We start from the raw sequence: 24,030 nt of genomic DNA, 5'->3' as shown, positions 1-24,030 counted from the left end.
GAGGCAGCATAATGGGCCCGTATTTACCGACAATCCTGACCGTAGTGCTTTTAGCATTGTCACCACAAACTAGCTCCGAGCCCAGAGAGTGGGTTTTTATCTTTTTGACTGGGAATAAATTATACTGACTCTTAGCTCCAGAGGAAGAGGTCTAGGACTAGGTCATCTGTGACTACAGAGGTTTAGCTCTTAGGTCAGTTTTGTATACATTTGGAACTAATCTGCAATTAACTTGGTTTTTTTTTTTGTTGTTGTTGTTGTTTGTTTTTATTTGCGGTACGCGGGCCTCTCACAGTTGTGGCCTCTCCCATTGCGGAGCACAGGCTCCGGACGCGCAGGCTCAGCGGCCATGGCTCACGGGCCCAGCCACTCCGCGGCATGTGGGATCTTCCCGGACCGGTGCACGAACCCGTGTCCCCTGCATCGGCAGGCGGACTCTCAACCACTGCGCCACCAGGGAAGCCCCTAACTTGGTTTTTGATTAAATACAAGTTGTCCCTCCTTTTAGTAACTCTCCTCCTTTGCCCCACCCCCAAGTTAAAGGAATTACTTTGGATACTAAGACCCTGTGGCCAAACGAGGGTGGAGTTTTTGTTTGGGGATAAGAATAAAAACATTAGAAAAGCTGTCTGGATCTGGTGTCTGGATCTGACTGAGAGAATTGGGAAACATTTGAAGTTTCTGCCATGGCTCCTATTCGGCGCAAACTTGGAAAAGCCGTAAGTCCGTATGGCAATGAGGTAGGGCAGGTGAGGATGCATGCTCACCTAGTTCCTTAGACTCCCCCTCTCCTGGCTGACGCAGCCCTGCCTTTCTGTGGCCTTTGAACCCCTCACCGGGTGGCTCTAGGCAAACTGGAGAAACAGAGATCAGAGGCAAAGCTCAGAGAATGTTAGGGCTACAAAACTTGGTCGGGCAGGTATTCCCTTTTTATGCCTAAAAAAAGGAAAAAGAGAGCTTAATGGCTGGGATTCTGGAGAAGGTAATTTCACTGCTATACGAAAATAAGGTAGCTTTTTGCAGGTCCCCTTTGAAGGGGGATATTTTTGGTGTATGTGTGTTAAATGTCTATTTTAGAATCCCCTCGGGTGGATCTTTGATGAGTAGCTGGTTCATCTTTACTTTTGACTTAAATTTGGTTTTGTTATCAAGCAGTTGTGGTTAGCATTGCATGGTGGTAGGTTGCAGAGCAGGGCTGACCTCCATGCTTCTTTTTAGAGAATGTGGGAGGGAAAATACAGTATCAGGCATGATTGTGTCATCTTAAAGTCAAAATTAATGGAGGCCCCAGTGGTTCTCCCTCAAATTTTCTCCAAGCTCTCAATTTTCAGGTTGAGAACGTAGATTTTGAAGGTGTCACTTCCAATTAGGAATAAATGCGCTGTGGGCTGCTCCTCCTGTTCTACATGTTTTTAAAATTGTTTTTTACTCTGAGGGGGTTTATATTGGTGGGGGGGCAGGGCGAAAAAATCTTAGATATTACAAGGGGGCCACAGTTCGTAAACAGATACGCACAATATCTGTCGTATTAAGATCTCACGGGGAGGGCTATTAGGGAAAAAAATGTTTTAAAAGACTCCTGCAGGGACTTCCCTGGCGGTCCAATGATTAAGACTCAGCGCTTCCACGGCGGGGTGGGGTGTTAGATCCCTGGTTGGGGAACTAAGATCCCACATGCGCACGGGGCAGCCAAAAAATAAAAAAAAAAACTAAAAGACTCCTGTAGTAAGGGATGAAAAAAAATGAAAAGAAAGTTGAGAAACACACTGATCTACCTGTGTAGTAAAGGTCATAGTCTTGTAGGACCACGTCTCTGAACATGCTTCGAAAGTCTTTATTTTTTCATGTGATCTGGGTACCTGTTTCTTGATACAGGACATGCAGCATGTAAGGAATGTGAGTGTGTGTTGGGAGGAGCTACAGTCAGATCCGGTCCATAGGGCAGGGTCATTTCAGAATAAAATACCCCTTTGCTCAGTGTCATTTGAGCTCCTTCAAGAGCGGGTGTAAGAGTATCCTGATGATAGGAATGTGGAAAAATGACAAGATGGAGGGGGACCGGACCCAGATCTGATCTAAGGAGTTCAACGTTCCTGTTAGTTCAGAGTGCGAACAACCTATAATCTTGAAATGGGTATAGAGTGGAAGACAGACAACTAGGGGAGTTTTAATCACTTACTGTCTTGTAAACTGTTCCCTTGGGCCCTTTTGGAGTAGCAGAGGACAGCAGTGGGACCGGAGAGGGAGGGGGGTTGGAGGAGGAGGAGAAGAGACATAAACACAGGTGGGTAGGTGGCAAGAGTTTGGTGTCCCCGGAGTGTACATGAAACTTGAGGGGATAAAACAGCCAGCATTCCAATATTCTTGAAACACTTCACTTCCTTCAGAGAGTTGGCTTCTCTTTAGAGATAAATGTTAACAATAATAATTTGAGATTCAAGATAGGTGTTCAGGAAATACACTATACCTAAGCAGATTAAATGTCAATAAAATCTTCATTAAAACAATGTAGCCACTGGGGCCTGGATTAGTGCTCTCAGTGGTGTCATGGAGACAGCTCCTTCCAGCTCACTAGATGTGTGCATTTCTTCCCAACTCTTGCTCAGGTGGTCACACTGATAGTTTACAATCCACCGTGGTGGGTGTATTTACACCACAAAAATTGGCCAACCCTACAAAACAGGGCTTTCTCCCCACCACTTCACAAGTTGATTGTTAAACATTTACCAGAATACCACTGAGTACAGTTTCTATAATACAAATGTTGACAGTTGTATATACCCTTCCTGAAATATCTTAAACAAATATTAGCAAATACATATGTACTCTGCACTCTTCCTTTTGCTCTAATTTGTTTGTAATTTGATACTACATAAACTATTCTGCATTTAGGTTTTTTCACTTAATTGTACCCTAGAAATCTTTCCATAGAGTGCTTTGTCAATTTTGGTTTAATTTTAAAGGAAACATATTAAAAAGTCAAAACAGTGTTTAATCAGATCTGGGTCTAAATAGTTCCCAGGCCTCCTTGCTGTTTTCTCACTGTCAGGTATTGCTCCTAAACTAAACTCTTCCTATTCAGCATTAGTTTCTTTTGTATTCTTCCATAGTTTCTTTTTTTTAGCTGAGTCTTATGGTTTTATTAACACAAACTAAATGTGACGTGAGCTGTCTATTCATTTTCTACGCTGAGCAACCTGGCGTCGGGATTGGTGATTCTGATGGCCAGCTGGGCTGCTCTTTCCACAATGCCTTTTTGGTTCTTGGAGGAGAGGTTGTGAGCAATCTCAGCATAGTAAGCTTTGTTGCACATCAGCCTCACTTCAAGCTCCTTGACCAGGTGGACCAGGAACTTACGGAAGCAGCTGGGCAGCGTGCGCTTTGTTTTCTTGTTGCTCCCGTTACTGATGTTGGGCATCAAGATCTGGCCCTTGAATCTCCTGCACACCCTGTTGTCAGTGCCTCTGGGTTTCCACCAGTTCCGCTTAATTTTTACATATTGGTCTGACTGGTGCCGGATGAATTTCTTGGTCCTCTTTTTGATGATCTTGGGCTTCACGGGGGGTCTGAGGGCAGCCATGATGCCGAGTTGGAGACAGCTGCCACCTCCGAAGGCAGTGCTGAGGAAGAGCTGTATTCTTCCAGAGTTTCTTTATGCAAATATGAATATTATTTCTTTTTATACAAAAAGATATATTTCATATACAAGTACTATATTTTTAAAAACATACTTTGGACATCTTTGCCTATTAGCTCTGTAACTTTTTATCATTCTTTTATTTATTTATTTGTTTATTTTTGGCTGTGTTGGGTCTTGTTGCTGCGCGCAGGCTTTCTCTAGTTGCGGCTAGCGGGGGCTACTCTTCGTTGCGGTGCACGGGCTTCTCATTGCGGTGGCTTCTCTTGTTGCAGAGCACGGGCTCTAGGCTCGTGGGCTTCAGGAGTTGTGGCACACGGGCTTCAGTAGTTGTGGCACGCAGGCTCAGTAGTTGTGGTTTGTGGGCTGTAGAGTGCAGGCTCAGTAGTTGTGGCCCACAGGCTTAGTTGCTCTGCGGCAGGTGGGATCTTCCCAGACCAGGGCTGGAACCCCTGTCCCCTGCATTGGCAGGCGGATTCTTAACCACTGCACCACCAGGGAAGTCCCTATCATCCTTTTTTATAGTTGCAAGGCATTATATTATATTATATTATATCACAATTGAATTAGTCTGCTAAAGATGGACACTGGGATATTTTCAGCTATTTGTTAAAATATACAAAGCTGTCAAAACATGTAATTATATGCAGGTATAGCTAGCTAAGATAAATTTCAAACTGCTGTATTAAAGTTGCACTTAATTTTGATAGTTAATTATTGCCAAATTGCCCTAGGGGTAATTGCGTAGGGGTTACACTATTTTGTACTTCCACCAACATTTTATGAAAGTTTATCTCCCTACAGCTTGCCCAAGGGTCTAGGTGGTCAAACTTTTTCATTGTTATTCTGATAAATGAAAAATGTTATCTGTGTCACTTTAATTTGCATTTCTTTTAATGTTGAGCACCTTTTCACAGTGTCTTCATCAGGTTTGTATGAAGATTAATGAGTTACTGCAAGTAAGGAGTATATTAGAATACAGCTAACTTTTTTTGAATTATAACTATTGTAATGAAATTGTGCTCTCTCAGTGATAGCTCATCATCACTGTGCTCTTGAGTCATATTATCTCATCTAATTCCCATCACAATCATATATGATCTCTTAGAAGGAAGAAACTATAGTTTAGGCCAAGTACCGTCTCCTGGGTCACACAATTCCTAAGGATTGCTCTCTTCCCTTCCCCATCTTAGTGTTCAAGATTAACCAGTAATAGCACATAGGTTAGTTTCTTTTCTTTTCAACACTTGTATTTAAAAACAAACCTATGTATAGTTTGTTTAGATGTATGTATACTTTATTTAGATGTATCTATTTAAAAAGTTGATTTTATGCATTTTTAAAAATTGAGGTATAGTTTATTTAAAATATTATATATTATAGTTATATATAAAATATTATATAATTGTATGTTATAGTTTCAGCTATACAACATAGTGATTCAAAAATTTTATATAGATTATATATTCCATTTAAAGTTATTATAAAATATTGGTTATATTCCTTGTGCTGTACACTAGATCCTTATAACATTTATTTTATACATAGTAGTTGATATGTCTTAATTCCCTACCCCTATCTTGACCCTTCCCCCTTTCCTCTCCCCATTGATAACCACTGGCTTATTCTCTACATCTGGGATTCTGTTTCTGTTTTGTTATATTCATTCATTTGTTTTATTTTTTAGATACCACATATAAGTGATATCATACAGTATTTGTCTTTCTCTGTCTGACTTATTTCACTAAGAATAATATTCTCCAAGTCCATCCGTGTTGTTGCAAATGGCAAAATTTCATTCCTTTTTTAGCTGAGTAGTATTTCATTGTATATAATATACCACATCTTCTTTATCCATTCATCTGTTGGTGGACACTTAGTTTGCTTCCATATCTTAGCTATTTAAATAATCCTGCTATGAACATTTGGGTACATGTATCTTTTTGAATTAGTGTTTTCATTTTCTTTAGATATACCTAAGAGTGGAATCACTGAATCATATGGTAGTTCTATTTTTAGTTTGTTGAGGAATCTCCATACCGTTTTTCACAGTGGCTGCACCAATTTATATTTCTACCAACAGTGTACGAGGGTTCCTTTTTCTCCACATCCTCACCAACATTTGTTACTTGTGGTCTTCTTGATTATAGCCATTCTGATGTGAGGTGATATCTCATTATGGTTTTGATTTGCATTTCTCTGAAGATTAGTGATGTTGAACATCTTTTCATGTGCCTTTTGGCCATCTATATATCTTCTTAAAAATGTCCATTCAAATCTTCTCACCATTTTTTAATTGCCTGCGTTTTTTTTATATTGAGTTGTATGAGCTGTTTATATATTTTGAATACTAACCCTTTATTGGTCATATCATTTGCAAATATTTTCTCTCATTTAGTAGGTTGTCTTTTCATTCTGTTGATGGTTTCCTTTGCTGTGCAAAGCTTTTAAATTTAATTAGATTCCATTTGTTTATTTTTACTTTTGTTTCTTTTGTTTTAGGAGACAGATCCAAAAAATAATGCTGTGACTTATTGCAAAGAGTGTCTGCCTATGTTTTCTTCTAGAAGTTTTATGGTTTCAGGTCTTACATTTTGTTCTTTAATCCACTTTGTGTGTATTTTTATATGTGGTGTCAGAAAATTTCTAATTTCATTCTTTTACATGTAGCTGTCCAGCTTTCCCAAGCACCACCTATTGAAGAGACTATCTTTTCCCCATTGTATATTCCCGCTTTCTTTGTTGTAGATTGACCATAAGTGCATGGGTTTATTTCTGGACTCTCTATTCTGTTCCATTGATCTATGTGTCTGTTTTTGTGCAGTACTATACTCTTTTGATTACTGTAGCTACATAGTATAGTCTAAAGTTAGGCAGTATGATACGCCTAGTTCTGTTCTTTGTTCTCAAGATTGTTTTGGCTATTCAGGGTCCTTTGTGTTTTCATACAAAAATTATTTGGTAATTTTGATTTGGTATTTTGATAGGAATTGCATTGAATCTGTAGATTGCCTTAGATAGTATGGTCATTTAAAAAATGTTAATTCTTCCAATCCATGAATGCAGTATATCTTTCCATCTGTTTGTGTCAGCTTCAATTTCTTTCATTAATGTCTTATAGTTTCCTGAGTACAGGTCTTTTACCTCCTTAGTTAGAGTTATTCCTAGGTATTTTATTCTTTTTGATGGGATTCTAAATGGGATTTTTTCCTTAATTTCTCTTCCTGATGGTTTGTTGTTAGTGTATAGATATGCAAGAGATTTCTGTATATTAATTTTCAGTCCTGCAACTTTACTGAATTCATTGATGAGCTCTTATAGTTTTTGGTAATTTTTTAGGATTTTCTATGTATAGTATGTCATCTGCAAACAGTGGCAGTTTTACTACTTCTTTTCCAATTTGCATTGCTTTTATTTCTTCTTCTTGTCTGATTGCTATGACTAGGACTTCCAATACTATGTTGAATAAAAGTAGCAAGAGGGGCATCCTTGTCTTGTTCCTCATCTTACAGGAAATGATTTCAGCTTTTCACCATTGAGTATGACATTAGCTGTGGGCTTATGGCTTATCATAATGGCCTTTATTATTTTGAGGTGTGTTCCCTCTATACCCACTTTGTGGTGAGTACATTATTTGGATGTATCTCTTTTTTTTTTTTTGGCTGTGCTGCACAGCTTGAGGCATCTTAGTTACCTAAACCTGGGTCCCTGGCAGTGAAAGCGCCAAGTCCTATCCACTGAACTGCCAGGGAATTCTGTTTCCTTAAAGTTTAGTTTTATAGTTAGCAGAGTGTAGGACATGTTTTCATGTACTTATAAACTTGTGATACCCAGTGTTTTTTAAAAGCTGCATGAGTTATAACTGAGTAATAAGTCAATTTTTTTTCTAATATGTATACCAAGTATGTTCTATTACCTGCTTTGTCTTTGAAAAATGCAGGAGATCAAAGAATAAAACTATTGAAACAGCAGTCCAAGGGATCTAGATTGAGTAGGAAAACAAGAAAATCAGAAGTTGCAAAATGAACTGTGAATAGGTAGGGGTGGTCTAGAAACTAGAGGGTATCATAAAGTAAAGATCTTTAGTACTATCAGAATTCTTGGAAGTACATTTTTATTTTTATCTTATTTTATTTTATATATATATTTTATATCTTTATTGGAGTGTAATTGCTTTACAATGTTGAATTAGTTTCTGCTGTACAACAAAGTGAATCAGCTATATGTATACATATATCCCCATATCCCCTCCCTCTTGAGCCTCCCTCCCATCCTCCCTATCCCACCCATCTAGGTGATCACAAAGCATCCAGCTGATCTCCCTGTGCTATGTGGCAGCTTCCCACTAGCCATCCATTTTACATTTGGTAGTGTCAATGTTACCATATATGTCAATGTTATATTCTCTCACTTGGTCCCAGCTTCCCCTTCTCCCCCGTGTCCTCAAGTCCATTCTCTACATTTGTGTCTTTATTCCTGCCCTGCCACTAGGTTCATCAGTACTGTTTTTTAGATTCCATATATGTGCGTTAGTATACAGTATTTTTCTTTCTTTTTCTGACTTACTTCACTCTGTATGACAGACTCTAGGTCCATCCACCTCATTACAAATAACTCACTTTCGTTCCTTTTTATGGCTGAGTGGTATTCCATTGTATATAGATGCCACATCTTCTATATTCATTCATCTGTCGATGGACATTTAGGTTGGAAGCACATTTTAAAAAATTGAAGTTTAGCTGATTTACAATTTGTGTTAGTTACAGGTGTCCAGCAAAGTGATTAAGTTATACATATTTATATACATAATCTTTTTCAGATTCTTTTCCATTATAGGTTATTACAAGATATTGAATATAGTTCCCTGTGCTATACAGTAGGTCCTTGTTGTTTATCTATTTTATATATAGTAATGTGTATCCGTTAATCCTGAACTCCTAATTTTTCCCTCCCCCCCTTTCCCCTTTGGTAACCATAAGTTTGTTTTCTGTGTTGGTCAGTTGCTTTTTAATTAAGCTCATTAATTAATGAGACTGTCTTATGCTTTTAGTACATAAATTTTAAAAGAACCTCAAGATCGTCTCTGTAAGGGAATGTATAGTCCAGTGTGTTCGGATATGCATACCTATAAACTTAAAAGCTTCAAGTAAAAAAAAAAAAAATTCCCCTTTAATTCTATTTCACAGTGGTAACTATTATTAACATTTTAGGTTTATACTACCAGCTTTTTTTCTGTGCTAGACCAATGTGTGTGTGTGTGTGTGTGCGTGCGCGCGCGTGTGTGTGTGTGTGTGTGTGTGTGTGTTTGGCTGTGCTGCAAGGCTTATGGGATGTTAGTTCCCAGAGCAGGGATCAAACCCCGGCCACAGGAGTGAAAGTGCTGAGTACTAACCACTGGACCGCCAGGGAATTCCCAGTGTTTGTGTGTTTTAAATAAAAAGGGATGATAATGTCACATGTGCATCTTATTTTGGTTAATGATATACTAAGAATATTGATACATAGAGTAATGGCTGCACATTTTTCACAATATGATTATATGAGTTTATTTCATACTTTCTCTACTGTAAATGTTATGTTGTATTATGATTTGCTTACATACATTTCTACTTTTTTAGTTTTGCAATTTGGATGGATGAAAACATGACATTTATTTTCACTTGCTTGTCTTCTAGTAAAGTTGGACAGCTTTTGATCCTTTTGATTTCCACCTAAGTGAATTGCATATGCCTATTCTTTCCTCACTATTCTATTGAGTCATTTTCCTTCTTAATTTGTTGGAGCTTTTTTATTAAGAATGGTAACTCTTTATATGTACTGCGAATATTTTCCCAGTCTGTCACTTGACTTTTCAATTTATTTTTGGCAATATTTCTCCTACCTTTATAAGTAGCTACGCATATCAGGAAATAAATACATTTTACATCACGATTCAATGCACAAACACATACATAAAAATTTATATGATAGGGTTTCCCTGGTGGCGCAGTGGTTGAGAGTCCACCTGCAGGTTCAGGGGACACGGGTTTGTGCCGCCGTCTGAGAAGATCCCACATGCCGCGGAGCTTCTAGGCCCGTGAGCCATGGCCGCTGAGCCTGCGCGTCCGGAGCCTGTGCTCCGCAACGGGAGAGGCCACAACAGTGAGAGAGGCCCGCATACCGCAAAAAAAAAAAAAAAAAAAAAAAAAAAAATTATGATAATACTTATCTTTACTAAATGTAGTGTACACATTTTTCTTTAATATTCCATTAAAAGATACTTGTCACAAAGCATGATATTGGTATTGGGACACATAGGTTGTGATCAGCAATTTGAAAAGCATATTATGGTGTCTTTGCCTTTAAGATTGTTAATATCATATGTAGTTAAAGAATTCTATCTTTTCTTCTATGGCTTACCACTTTTTGCTCTTGCTTTGGAAGATTTTTGCTTACATCTTTTTATATTTACATTGTTAATGTATCTGGAATTTTTTTTTTTTCTTTTTTTTTTTTCTGTACGCGGGCCTCTCACTGTTGTGGCCTCTCCCGTTGTGGAGCACAGGCTCCAGACGCGCAGACTCAGCGGCCATGGCTCACGGGCCTAGCTGCTCCGCGGCATGTGGGATCTTCCCGGACCGGGGCACGAACCCGTGTCCCCTGCATCGGCAGGCCACCAGGGAAGCCCCTGATTCTTTTTTTTAGTCGATACTCCTGTTTTTTCTTTGCAGTCAGTTATATAATCATCATCCAGTAAGAAGTCTCCTAATTTTTTATGTTTAGATTTTACTGTCTTCAAGGCATTGACTAGAACATCCAGAGCCACGTTAAATATTATAGAGCTTATTTTCTATTTGCTCTTGACCAAAATGTCCCCTATTGTCTCCTCCTGTGGTATAATTTTGGATGAACTATTTCAAGGTTTAAAAAAATAGGGATTAGAGGGGGGAATAATGATTCCTTAATGGGTACAGTGTTTCTATTAGGGGTGATGAAAATGTTCTGGAATTAGAGGTGATTGTTGCACAACACTGTGAATAAAATCAGAATTACACAATTTCAAATGGTAAAATGATGACTTTTATTTCATGGGAACTTCATCTCAAAAAAATTTTTGAAAAGGGGTGTCACTACCCACTCACCAGAATGTCTGATGTGTAAAGATAGAAAATACTAATTGTTAATAAGAATGTGAGCTAATTGTTAATAAAAATTGAAACTCATAATTTCTGGTGGGAGTGTGTATTGACAACCACTGTAGAAAATGATTTGGCCTATCTCCTAAACTACACGCATATATACACACACTGAATGACTGAGCACTTCCACTCCATGCAATGTATGTACAAGTTCACCAAAATATAACAGTAATATGTTATAGCAGTGTTCTTTGTTATAGCCAAAAACTAAAACTAAATGTCCATCTACAGTAGAATAGAGATATACATTGTAGTATATTCAGTCAATGAATTACTGTATAGCAGTAAGAATGAATGGATTACAGTTAAACTTTACAACATGGATGACTCTCAGAAATATAATTTTGAGTAAAAGGAAGTCAGCTGTATAAAGTTGGGAAATAAGCCAAAGAAATCTATGATAGATGTGATAGCAGTAGCTATCCTTTGACAGTGGAGTGATGACTAGATGTGGTTTTTTTAATTTAAAAAATTCTTTTTGTTATTTTTATTTTTTTATTGAAGTATAGTTGATTTACAATGTTGTATTAATTATTGCTGTACAGAAAATTGATTCAGTTATACATATATATACACATTCTTTTTTATATTCTTTTCCTTTATAGATTATCGTAGAATATTGAATATAGTTCTCTGTGATATACAGTAGGACCTTATTATTTATTAGATGTAAGTTTCTTGGTTGGGATCTGGGTATATAGGTGTTCATTTTGTAAAAATTCAACAAGCTATATATTTATGATTTATATTTTGTGTGTGTGTGTGTTCTACTTCAGTACAGTTTGCATTGAAATAATAAGTATTGTTCATTGAATGGCATCAATGTAAAAATATTTTAAAATTTTATTTTGGAAAAAAATGAATATACCAAAATATTAACAGTCATGGGAATATGAAGGTTTCCACTTCTCTTTTTTTTCTTTCCCCTTTTTGGTATTTTATAACTTCTAAAAATGTAAAAAGTGAAAATAAAATATTTTCAGGGACTTCACATTTAGTTGCTTTTAAATTGTAAAGCTCTTACAGCTCTTACTCAGATATTTGAGCAGATTATAAAAGTAATTTCTCTGTTTATTTTATAGGCAGATTTTGACAACAAACCAGTAAATGGCCCCAAGTCAGAATCCATGGAATACAGTAGTTGTGGTCATGAGGAAGAACAAAGATTGGAATTGAATTCATGTCCCTTAGAAAATGTAACTAAAAATGAAGAAAGTATGACAGGTATTGAAGTGGAAAAGTGGACACAAAACAAGAAATCACACTTAACTGATCATGTTAAAGGAGAATTTAATACAATTAAAACAGAAGCTGAAAATTTGAAAAGCTCTGAAGATGACAGGAAAAAAATCCTACTTACTGACCTCCTTGAACCTCAAAAGTTGTTTGCACAAACTGTAAGAAACGGCATTAAAAATGTACACTATTTGCCAACTGAAACAAATTTGTCATTTAAAAAAATCAACATTGAAGAACTTGGCAAGGCATTTGAAAACAATCCTTATAAATTCCTGAAAGACACTGCAAACCATAACAATGCCATGAGCGCCATTGCTACTAGTGCGAGCTGTGATCATCTCAAGGGGAGAAGTAATGTTTTGGTCATTCAAAAGCCTGGCTTTAATTGTAAGTCTTTTCCAGATCCTGCAAACTGCAACTTAAATAGTCGTACAAGTATACACAATGAAAGTGATCAACCAAAATCCCTAGAAATTATAACAAATAGAGAACTAAAAGAAGGATCAACACTTCAACCAAGTCTTCTATCCCTAATGAAAGATAGGAGATTAACGCTAGAACAAGTAGTGGCCATAGAAGCTCTAACACAACTTTCAGAAGCCCCATCAGAAAATTCCTCACCATCGAAGTCAGAGAAGGATGAAGAAACAGAACAGAGAACAGCTAGTTTGCTTAACAGCTGTAAAGCTATCCTGTATTCTGTAAAAAAAGACCTCCAAGACCCAAATTTACAAGGGGGGCCACAAAGCCTTCATCACTGTCCATCTCTGGAAAAGCAAAGTTCATGCAACACATTGATGTTCAATGGCCAAAATATTTCTAAGTCACACAGCAGCTCACCTAGTGACCAAGCATCCACAAAGGCACAGGAATATTCAACAGTCACAAATTCAGTATCTGTTTTTATACCAAATTCAAATTCATCTAAAACCGATACCAATAAAAATGTTGCTCAAGGTAGAATTGCTCTTGACAATTCCAAAAATTTGCATCAGTTGACAACAACAACTAATAAATCGGAGTATTGTAACCAGTCACTGGACAGCAGCATCAAGTTGGACTCAAAGGATGATCCCTCATGTCAAGATACAGTTCATAGTAAAATAGAAGAAGATGTTGCTGCACAGTTAACACAACTTGCATCAATAATTAAATTCAATTGTATAAAACCGGAGGACAAAAAAGTTGAAAGTACACCAACAAGCCTTGTTGCATATAATGTACAGCAAAACTATAGCCAGGAGAAGGGCACAATAGAGCATAAACCACCTTCCAGTGTCCAAAATAATCAAGGACCTTCAGTAACAAAGCAAAAGAACACAATCCAGAAAAAGACAAAATCTACCCCATCAAGAGATCGACGGAAAAAGAAGCCTGTGATCATAAGTTGTCAAGAAAATGACCAGAAAAAACAGGAACAGTTGGCATATGAATATAGTAAGTTACATGACATTTGGATAGCATCCAAATTTCAAAGATTTGGTCAATTTGGTCCACATGACTTTCCTATTCTATTGGGAAAAATTCCTCCCTTAACCAAAGTATGGAAACCACTGACTCAAAGGAGCTCAGCATTAGAACACAAAAAATTATTTCCTCCACTCACTCAAATAAAATTTGAGCGGTATTATCCTGAATTAGCACAGGAGAAGATGAAGGTTGAACCCTTGGATTCTCTCCCCATAATCCAGTTGAAAACAGAATCCAACGGACAGGCGTTTACAGAAAATGGATATGCTCAGGTACAGCCAACAGTGAATGTCAATCAGAAAGCTCATCCTTTACTCCAGCCATCCTCTCCAACTAACCAGTGTGCTAATGTGGTGGCTGGCAATGACCAAACACAGTTCCAACAGGATGTTAAAGACCAAGTCACACATCAGAGGCTGCCAACATTGCCTGGTATCTCTCATGAGACCCCTTTACCGGACCCAGCACAAATTCTCAGGAACCTAAATGTAGTATGTTCAGGTGGAATTACAGTGGTTTCTACCAAAAGCGAAGAGGACGTCTGTTCATCTAGTGTTGGAGCATCAGAATTTTCCCCAATAGACAGTGCACAGAAAAGTTTTAATGATTATGCGATGAACTTCTTTACTAATCCTACGAAAACCCTGGTGTCCACAACAAAAGATTCTGAATTGCCTACCTGCAACTGTCTTGGTAAGTGAGTTTCTTCATTTTCTTGCATTAATGGCCTCAAGTTGTGACTGAATCAAGTTTGTTTTACATTTTGTATATGACATTTTTGCCTCACTCATATTCTAGCTAGGATGGACTAAATAATTCTATACCCATTTTTCTGTGGGACCTTTATTTATGCTGCTCAGATAAATGGGAAATCCAACTGGTAATTTGGAAACTTTCTTAAGTGGAAAATTTGATTTCTCTCAAGCTAGATGTCTCTCAAGTTGTTTACTGTGCATATCATAAGAATGAAGTCCCTTAATACGTTATCACAGTTTATTCTTCCTATATTCAAAAGAATTTCAACCTTTAAGTCTTTTGTTTAAAAATATATATATTTTAAACTGTGCAGTGTAGCATGCATACAGAGAACATAAAATATATGTACAACTTAACAAATAACTATAAAAAAAAGTATCTGTGTAATTGCTAACCCAATCAAGAAGCAGATGGTTCATTAGTATATTCCAGAATGGGTGGTTAAAGGATTGATGGGAAGGATAAAGTAAATATATCATTCTGATATTTTTTTAACCACAATAGAAAAAATAGTGAAGTGTAGCAATGACTTTTAGTTCTTGATTTTTCAAAGTTCATTTGATGCTCTGAAATGAATCCTTCCATTTCTCTGCTCATCATTCAACACTCAGTTTTGACAGCTTACCACATACCAGGCACCAAAGATAGGCTCCTCTGAGAATGAAGAGCCTCCAAGGAGGAGGATCTGACAATCTGGAAGGGGTGGCAATGCTGTCTGAGCGGGGTCAATTTGGCAGAATGAGAGATTCTTGGACCAAGGACAGAAGATTGTAATAATGATAACGGCTCCTATTCCAGGTCTTTTACTGCAAGTCTGATAACTGTCCTACACCCTTGACTTGTTATATTCACAACAACCCACCAAAGGGAATGCTTATTATCCCCATTTTACAAGTAAGGAGACTGAGTCAGAGAAGTTCACAGCTAGTAAATGATTAAACTGGAATTCTAAGACAGGCAGTCCCAGCTCCAGCGGCTGTATTTGTAACTTCCATCCTACGTTGCTTCAAAAATCTGAAGTGAAAAAGAGACTGTTTCTCTGAATATCATTAAAAATGGAAAAAAGGCCTTTAATTTAAAATGCCAGTAAGATTTATATACCTGAGCTCGTCTAATTTGACTGCATATATAAATTTCAATAGGATGATTGTCTAGTTTCAAGACCCTTATACATACTACCTTAACGCAATGTGGGAGTCAAGACAGCCAGGCATTCAAAGTTCATTCAGTATCTGCAGTGGACCTGGAACTGTTGAATACCCTTGTCAGTTGCATGTTTTCCTATAATTGTTACATTTGAGGTTTTTGTGCTCATTGTGTAGAAATCGGAACTTAAAAAGAGAAACAAAAAAGTAGACTTCAGAAATCATCCAAAGTGAGGGTAAAGGATCCCAATCATATCTGAGGGTAAAGGATTTCTGTGAAAGTGTTATTATGTTCTAGCAAAATTAGAGTAATTAACCTTTAGATCAAGTTTCCTCAAATTTAGCACTATTGGCATTTTAGGTGGGATAATTCTTTGTTGTAGGGGGACCACCTTATCTATTGTAGGCTGTTTAGTGGCATCCCTAGCCTCTACTCACTAGTGATGCACACACACACACACACACACACACACACGGGTGCGCGTTTGCAGTTGTCACAACCCAAAGTATTGCCAAATGTCCCCTTTGGCAAAAATACCCCTGATTAAAAACTACTGCTCTAGATTACCAATAAGTTAAAAATTATTCACCATATCTTGCTTAAGTAGCCCCAGAAATAATCCTATGTTATATCTGATATCTGATTAAAATGGTAAGTAATGATCTCTTGGTGTAGGTAGACATGCATTTCCCAGTGATTCTAGTTAGACATGAATCTCAGAGGCCAAGTTTTAAAATACCATTTTCTAAGAACTATGTAATTTACACAAAAATTCAAATGGTACAGAAATATGGTGCAAATGTCTTTTTCTAGAGAAAAACGGCTGTTATATTTTTTCTATACAAATTAATATTATTAGTGATTTTAATTTTGTTTCCAGTTTTACAAAATTTAAGGCTTTTAAAACATACTATTTAACTATTACCTCATTGAAAGATGTTAAGAGTGTTTCTCTTTTTTAATATTACGTACAATTGTAACAAGGAATATTCTTGTATACATGTGTATTATAAATACATAATTGCGCGCATGTGTAATAGAATAAAATCTTAGCAGTGCAATTGTCGGGCTCAATTTTAATAGGATTCTGAAGCCAAGCTTTTAAGATGTATTGCTCTTGGGTAGCTTAATTTTGTACCTCAATTTTTATAGAATTTTTTTAAAGCAGGAGATCTGAGAATAAATATGAACCACAAGTTAAAATATGTTTTTCCTCCTCTGATTCTTAGAGAAAGAGTGGACTAATTAGGAGCAGAAAGAAAGGGATAAGTTAAATTCCAGGGCCTATTGTCCTAGACTTTAATTACTAAAGCTTACCAAAATCTTGTCAAGATTCATTGTTCTGAATTGAAAAAAAAAAAAAAAATAGCTCTTCCTTGCCCCTATGCAATTCTGTAAAGTTTTGGGTCTAATAATCTTATTCCTTCCACAGATCGAGTTATACAAAAAGACAAAGGCCCATATTATACACACCTTGGGGCAGGACCAAGTGTTGCTGCTGTCAGGGAAATCATGGAGAATAGGTGAGGAAATATGCTTCCCTGTTAAAATCATTCATTATTGGGGATCTGACTCAATGCAGAGAAATCATCTCTGGGAACAAACTCGAGGTGAATGGAAAACTTCCAGGAGCATGAGTTTGATGTTTCTTAGGGCCCAGGAAAAGCATAGAGTCCTGGTGTCCCTGCTGAGTCACTCACATGAGCCATTGGGCACTCAATAAGACCTTCATAAAGCAAGGCTATCTTTGTTAAATGCAGACATACTTATTTTTATTATTGTATAATGGTAGAAATAGTTAAAATTACCTCTGTCAACACTGCATTCACATTCCTTTTGCTTGTCTTGGAGCCAGGCCATTTTTTAAAAGAGTGATCCTTAAGGACAAGTAAACAGAACTGGATAACAAATAAAAATACCTGCCACACGAAAGTAAATTTTTAACAAAGTTATAATTATGAGTGTTTGAATTTTGTACTTCTGTAAATCTATATCTTATGCACATGAAGATGTTAAAAGTGTATTGCAATTATTTTCCCTTCACTGTGTTTCATACTCAGGTATGGTCAAAAAGGAAACGCAATAAGGATAGAAATAGTAGTGTACACGGGGAAAGAAGGAAAAAGCTCTAATGGGTGTCCAGTTGCTAAGTGGGTAAGTATTTTGCACTTATACATTTTTCAAAATGGATATATTCCACATATAAACTAAATCAATTTTTTTCCATGAAGATGTGGACTAGAAAAATACCCACCCCCATTATTCCCAGGGAAAAAAGGAAGCTATTTGTCTTAGCCTGGGCTTTTTATGTTAATGAACAAAAGGGTATGGCCATTCTCAGTTGGTATCTTGTGATATAGGGTCATTAGTCTTAGAGTTTTTTGTTACTTTTAGACAGCATTCAGTGCATTTATAATTAGACAGCATAAATAAATGGTACTAAATTATATATATTGTTTCCTATATCTTTTTTTTGTACATTCTTTTTCATATTCTTTTTCATTATGGTTTATCATAGGATATTGAATATAGTTCTCTGTGCTAGACAGTAGGACCTTGTTGTTTATCCATTCTAGATATAAAAGCTTACATCTGCTCACCCCAACCTCCCACTCCATCCCTCCCTCAGCCCCGTCCCCTTTGGTGACCACTAGTCTATTCTCTATGTCCCTGATTTTGTTTCTGTTTCATAGATAGGTTCATTTGTGTCATATTTTAGATTTCACATATAAGTGATATCATATGGTATTTGTCTTTCTCTTTCTGACTTACTTCATTTAGTACGATAATCTCTAGTTGCACCTATATCTTACTTTTATCAGTTATTTTGAAATTCTAATTCATTGTCTCATAGGGCCACCTTAATGAAGATCATACAATATCGAAAACAAAACCAAACTTTTTACAACATATTTCCAAAATTGTTTTATGACTGCTTTGAGTTTTCTAAATTTGCGAAGCTATAAGAAGAACTGGATTTAGCTTCTTTAGGAAGTTCTCAACTGAGAAACAGTATCATATCAGGAGGATGGTCACATCCACAAGGATATTGACCAGTTTACTTGGAATTCTTGACCAAAGGATCATTTGAGATGCTGTCCTATCATTTGTCAATAATGATGATGACTATAATAAAATAGTCAGTGAGTAAAATAATAACAACTACCTCTCATTAAATATCAGGAACCGTATTAAGAACCTGACATACATTGCCTCATAAATCCCTGTAGAGAGACTCATGATTTTGGAAAAGGGAAAAGTCATTGTTTTTATGCCCATTTCAGAAGAATAAAAAACATTAAATGCAAAATGGAGATAGGATTGGAACCACGGTATTCCTAAAGCAAGACCATTGAGACATCCTTATGTATTCCAGCAGACTGTATGACGTGGTTATTAATTTATTTATTTTTGGCTGTGCCGCGCGGCATGCGGGATCTTAGTTCCCCAACCAGGGATTGAACCCATACCCCCTGCAGTGGGAGAGCGGAGTCTTAACCACTGGACCGCCAGGGAAGTCTCTCTGGTAGGGTTTTGATTAGAATTGTATCAGATTGTATCAAACCAATTTGGGAGAATCCTAACCATTGGACTGCCAGGGAATTCCCTGTCTTGGTTACTTTTCAGCCTTTGGAGGGTGACAGCAGTGATGAGCACAAGAGCTGGGCACTGAACACTAAATACCTTAGAGTACTTTCAGTTTCTTCAATCCGTTTGGAGTGCATAGTCTTGTCAAAATATAAATGAACATATCAAGGAATTCTCCATATGTATAACACTACCCAGATAGTGATATAAATCTTTCTAGCACCCCAGAAATCTTTCTGGCCCCTCCCAGTTGGTAACTCCATGCAAAGATAACCACTATATAACCACTTCATTATACAGGTCTTTTTCATGATTTCTATACAACTAGAGTCATATAGAATGTACTCTTTTGTGTCTATCTCCTTTCCCTTAACATTTATAAAACATGGGTTTAATGGCTGGAGCTCCCACAGCCGACTGGAACCATGAATTGACTTGATAATAGAAGATATGTACTAGGATGGGGAGAAGAAAGATAGGAGCCCGAGTCCCTGATGATACCAATAGAAGCGCTGTACCAACCTTAGGCTTCTTAAACCTGGATTTCTGTAACATGAGAGAATTTTTTTCACTTCTTTAAAACCTGTTACTAGACAGTCTTCTGTTACATTAAATAGAATCGAATCCCAAGTAAGATACCTGCCTTCAATTTGCTCAATTTCCACAAAACATTCACCCACACAAGTCAGTCTCCACATGTAAGAGTTTTGGTGAAGATATATCTAAACGGTAGTCAGAGTGATCTTTATTTTTATTTTTATATTTTATTCACTCTTGAGAAAGTTAAGACGGTCAATCCATAACATTTTAAAGTAGGAAATAATACAGAAGGGCCGTTTTTTCTATTGAGTTATTAGGCTTCTATTGATTTTTATAGAAGATCCTTTAGAAAACTGACTGTGATAAGTTGCAAATATATTTTCTCTTTGTCTTGTTTCTTTGGCTGTGCTGCACAGCATACAGAATCTTAGCTCCCAGACCTGGGATTGAACCCACGCCCCTTGCAGTGGAAGGGTGGAATCTTAACCACTGGACCACCAATGAAGTCCTTGTTTGTCATATTTTTTAACATACAGATTTTTTTTAATGAAATGAAATTAAAAAAAATTTTTTTTTTTTAATTTTTGGCTGTGTTGAGTCTTCGTTGCTGCACGCAGGCTTTCTCTAGTTGTGGTGAGCGGGAGCTCCTCTTTGTTGCAGTGCGCAGGCTTCTCACTGTGGTGGCTTCTCTTGTTGCAGAGCACAGGCTCTAGGTGCACGGGCTTCAGTAGTTGTGGCACCTCTGTCTCAGTAGTTGTGGCTCGCAGGCTCAGTAGTTGTGACACATGGGCTTATTTGCTTTGCGGCATGTGGGATCTTTCCAGACCAGGGCTTGAACCCATGTCCTCTGCATTGGCAGGCGGATTCTTAACCACTGTGCCACCAGGGGAGTCCCCAATGAGATGAAATGTTGAGTTAAATTTTTAATGGAAAACTTTGCTTTTATGGCTTCAGTTGTGTCTTAATTAGAAAAATCTTTACCACTTCTACCTTATAAATCTCGAGTTTTCTTTTCATAATATTTTAATGATTTCATTTTTTTCTACACTTAACTGTTTTATTCATCTTGTGTGTAGAATGTTAGTCACAACTTGAGTTTTTTCAACTGGCTACCCAGCTATCCAACACCACTTTCTTTTCCCTACTGATTTGTATTTGTTTATATTAGTAGATTTTCTGTTCTGTCACATCATGTTATGAATCAGCATCAAATTACTCTAATTATTTGGGTTTAAAAATATGTTTTAATATCTGATAGAGCTAATTCTTCAGAAATTTCCTAAATATTCTTGCCTTGTTTTTTTTTCCGTATGAGTTTATGATCGCCTTGTCTATTTGCAAGAAATACCTTGTCGATTTTGGGGTTTTTTTTTTTTTGTTTAAGATTTATTTTATTATTTATTTTTGGCTGCGTGGGGTCCTAGTTGCGGCTCGTGGGATCTTGGTTGAGGCATGCGGAATCTTTCTTTTGTTGTGGTGCACGGGATCTTTTGTCGCAGCATGCAGGCTTAGTTGTGGCATGCAGGTTATCTCTCTCTAGTTGTGGCATGCAGGCTCCAGGGCACGTGGGCTTAGTTTCCCCGCGCCATGTGGGATCTTAGTTCACTGACCAGGGATCGAACCCACATCCCCTGCATTGTAAGGCAGATTCTTTACCACTGGACTACCAGGGAGGTCCCTCGATTTTGGTATTTTTATTGGAATCATATTACAGAGAGAATTTGGAGAATTTACATTTTTGATGTTTAGTCTTCCTATCCTAAGTGCTATACCTTTCCATTTGTTGATGTCTTCTTTTGTCCTACAGGAGTGTTCTAAAGTTTTGTTCCCATAGAGTTTACATGCTTCTTGTTTTCCAATTTATTTCTCTTATGTATTTCAGATGTACAATCATAATCTGTAATGAGAAATTTATATTCTCCTTTCCAAATTTAAACTGGTAATTTCTTTTTTTCATTTAATACAGTTAGTCTAACATACTAACTCCAGGTTTATATTGCTTTAAATATGGTCTCATCTTTTTCCTCTCTTTAGTGGGAACCTTCCAGGGTTTTCTTCTTATGAATGGGTCATCAGGGAAGGCCTCACTGGGGAGAGAACTTTTAAGCTGAGGACTACTGAGTGACAAAAAGGAGCTGAGTATGCAAAGAATACCCCCAAGAATGCAAGGAAGAACATTCCTAGGCAGAGAAAACAGCAAGTACAAAGGTCAAGGAAGAGAGTACATTCTTTTTTTTTTTTGCGGTACGCAGGCCTCTCACTGTAGTGGTCTCTCCCGTTGCGGAGCACAGGCTCCAGACGTGCAGGCTCAGCGGCCATGGCTCACGGGCCCAGCCGCTCCGCAGCATGTGGGATCTTCCCAGACCGGGGCACGAACCTGTGATGCCTGCATCGGCAGGCAGACTCTCAACCACTGCACCACCAGGGAAGCCCTAGAGTACATTCTTTAATAATCTGAGAGGAGTCTAGTGAAGTTGAGGAGGTAAAGAATGGAAATCGGAGACGGTAAAAAGGTAGGCAGAAGCCAGAGCGTGAATGGTTTTGTAGGTCATAGTGAATTTTAGTCCATGAACAACATGAAGCCTTTGAAGTATTTTAATTAGGGATGTGTTCTCTATCTGGTTTATGTTTTATAAAGAGCATTCTAAGTAATTACTTGATAAGCTCAGTATTATTTCTCTGTTGCTGCTGTACAAATTACCCAAATTTAGTAGCTTTGAACAAAAAACATTTATTATCTAATCAGTTTCGTGAGTTAGTAATCTGTGGGTAACTTAGGAGGGTGCTTCCAGAAGAGGCCTCTATCATCTCAAACTTGACTGGGGAGGAGGGTGCTGGAGGGTCCACTTCCCATGTCATTTGCAGGAGGCTTTAGTTCCTTGATAGCTGTTCACTAGAGGACTCACTTTCTTATCATAGGATTTCTTAAATGTTTTCTCATGTCATAGCAGCTTGTTTTCCCCCAGAGTGAGTCAATCAAAATATAATAAGGAGGAAGTCACAATGTCTTTTATGACATTAACCTTGGAAGTTGCTACATTATTGAGCCTTATTTAGTGTGGGAGGGGACTATGCAGGGGCATAAATACCAGGTGGTGGTGATGATTGGGGGCATCTTGGAGACTGGCTATTACAAAGTTCAATATCTCTTCTTCGCTAAAAATATCAATATGTTAAGGATACTACATTGACATTGTAAAATATAGCTATCTTAGCCCTATCCGATATATTTAATATATAATACATCTGATTGAATCTATCTTCCTTGGCCCTATCATCTCTAAAGGCAAAAAACTTTAATTTGTGAATCTTTATTCACAAAATAATGCTCTTAAGCAGCAACATTGTTCGTTATGGAATATATAAAAAAAAAGTTTGTAAAATATAAAGGTAGAGATGACCTATGATTATAAATTGAACACTCATCAAGCAACTACCCAGGTGAAAAATGCAATTTTTCTAGGTTCCCAGAAGCCCCAAGAACCCCTCCATCTTAACTTTTGTGGTAATAATTTTCCTGCTCCCCACCCCGCCCCCCTTATGTATTTCTTAACGGTATGGTTACTGTTCTTTTGTGTTTTCCCCCACGTACGACCTTGCATATTTGCTGAAATAAGTGGTAGGGACTGGCTCCCAATATTTGGTGCTGATAGTTTACATAGGTTTGTTAATCTGTATCTGTTAGATATTTCTGAATATTTTACTTATTTGCCTTTAAGTAACAAAGGGTGAAAATATGCTTATGGCAGCTGGCTTCCTCTTGAGTAAGTGACCCAAAAGAGCAAGGTGGCTGGGTTAAGTGGTAGAATTTTGGGTGATTCTTCCCGCCGTTCAAACCTTCTCTAGCATAATAATAATTACACTGATCGAATTTTGATATATATCAATTCTTCTGTTTTTTCTATGAAGACAAATATGAAATCTGCAGCTTAAAGATTTTGGCAGCAACTTTCTGTTTAAGTCCTATTAATGGCTTAAGTCTTCTTAAGGGTTGCTAGGTATGTAAAAGATATATAGCATTTTCCATGAAGCAGCTATAGTAAAATTACTTTCTTTACCTTTTGCAATTTTTCTTTCAGAATCTGGCTCTTTTCACAAATACAAAAACAATTCAGAGACGAGACTGAAATAAAGTATAGTTGCTAAGAACTTATGCAAATTTTGATATCTACTAATGACAATGCAAAAGAATCTTTTTAAAAATTTATTTATTTATTTTTGGTTGCATTGGGTCTTTGTTACTGCACACGGGCTTTCTTTAGTTGCGTCGACCTGGGGCTACTCTTCGTTGGGTGCACGGGCTTCTCATTGCAGTGGCTTCTCTTGTTGCGGAGCACGGGCTCTAGGCACGGGCTCTAGGCACGCAGCATGTGGGATCTACTTCCTTGACCAGGGATCGAACCCAGGCCCGCTGCATTGGGAGCGCAGAGTGTTAGCCATGGGACCCCCAGAGAAGTCCGGCAAAAGAATAATCTT

At 37.4% G+C, this 24,030-nt stretch overlaps 1 protein-coding gene and 1 pseudogene across 2 annotated transcripts in view; one reads left to right on the top strand and one right to left on the bottom strand.

Annotated features, from left to right (window-relative positions):
* TET1 (tet methylcytosine dioxygenase 1) overlaps positions 1-24,030 on the top strand; it is a 136,082-nt gene that overhangs the window by 71,914 nt on the left and 40,138 nt on the right. For both annotated transcript variants that reach the window (XM_027130081.1, XM_027130080.1), the window contains exons 4-6: positions 11,898-14,217; positions 16,859-16,949; positions 17,487-17,580. In XM_027130081.1, coding sequence (XP_026985882.1) covers positions 11,898-14,217; positions 16,859-16,949; positions 17,487-17,580 — 2,505 coding nt within the window. The remainder of the gene's footprint in view (positions 1-11,897; positions 14,218-16,858; positions 16,950-17,486; positions 17,581-24,030) is intronic.
* On the bottom strand, positions 3,173-3,621 carry LOC113632661 (60S ribosomal protein L32 pseudogene; annotated as a pseudogene).

The sequence above is a fragment of the Aethalodelphis obliquidens genome, unplaced genomic scaffold, assembly GCF_003676395.1.
Source record: "Aethalodelphis obliquidens isolate GAN/ISIS:26980383/991018 unplaced genomic scaffold, ASM367639v1 scaffold37, whole genome shotgun sequence".
In the NCBI taxonomy this organism is placed as follows: Eukaryota; Metazoa; Chordata; class Mammalia; order Artiodactyla; family Delphinidae; genus Aethalodelphis; species Aethalodelphis obliquidens.
Note: the sequence above shows the minus strand (reverse complement) of the source record. Positions and strands in the feature narration are given on the sequence as shown.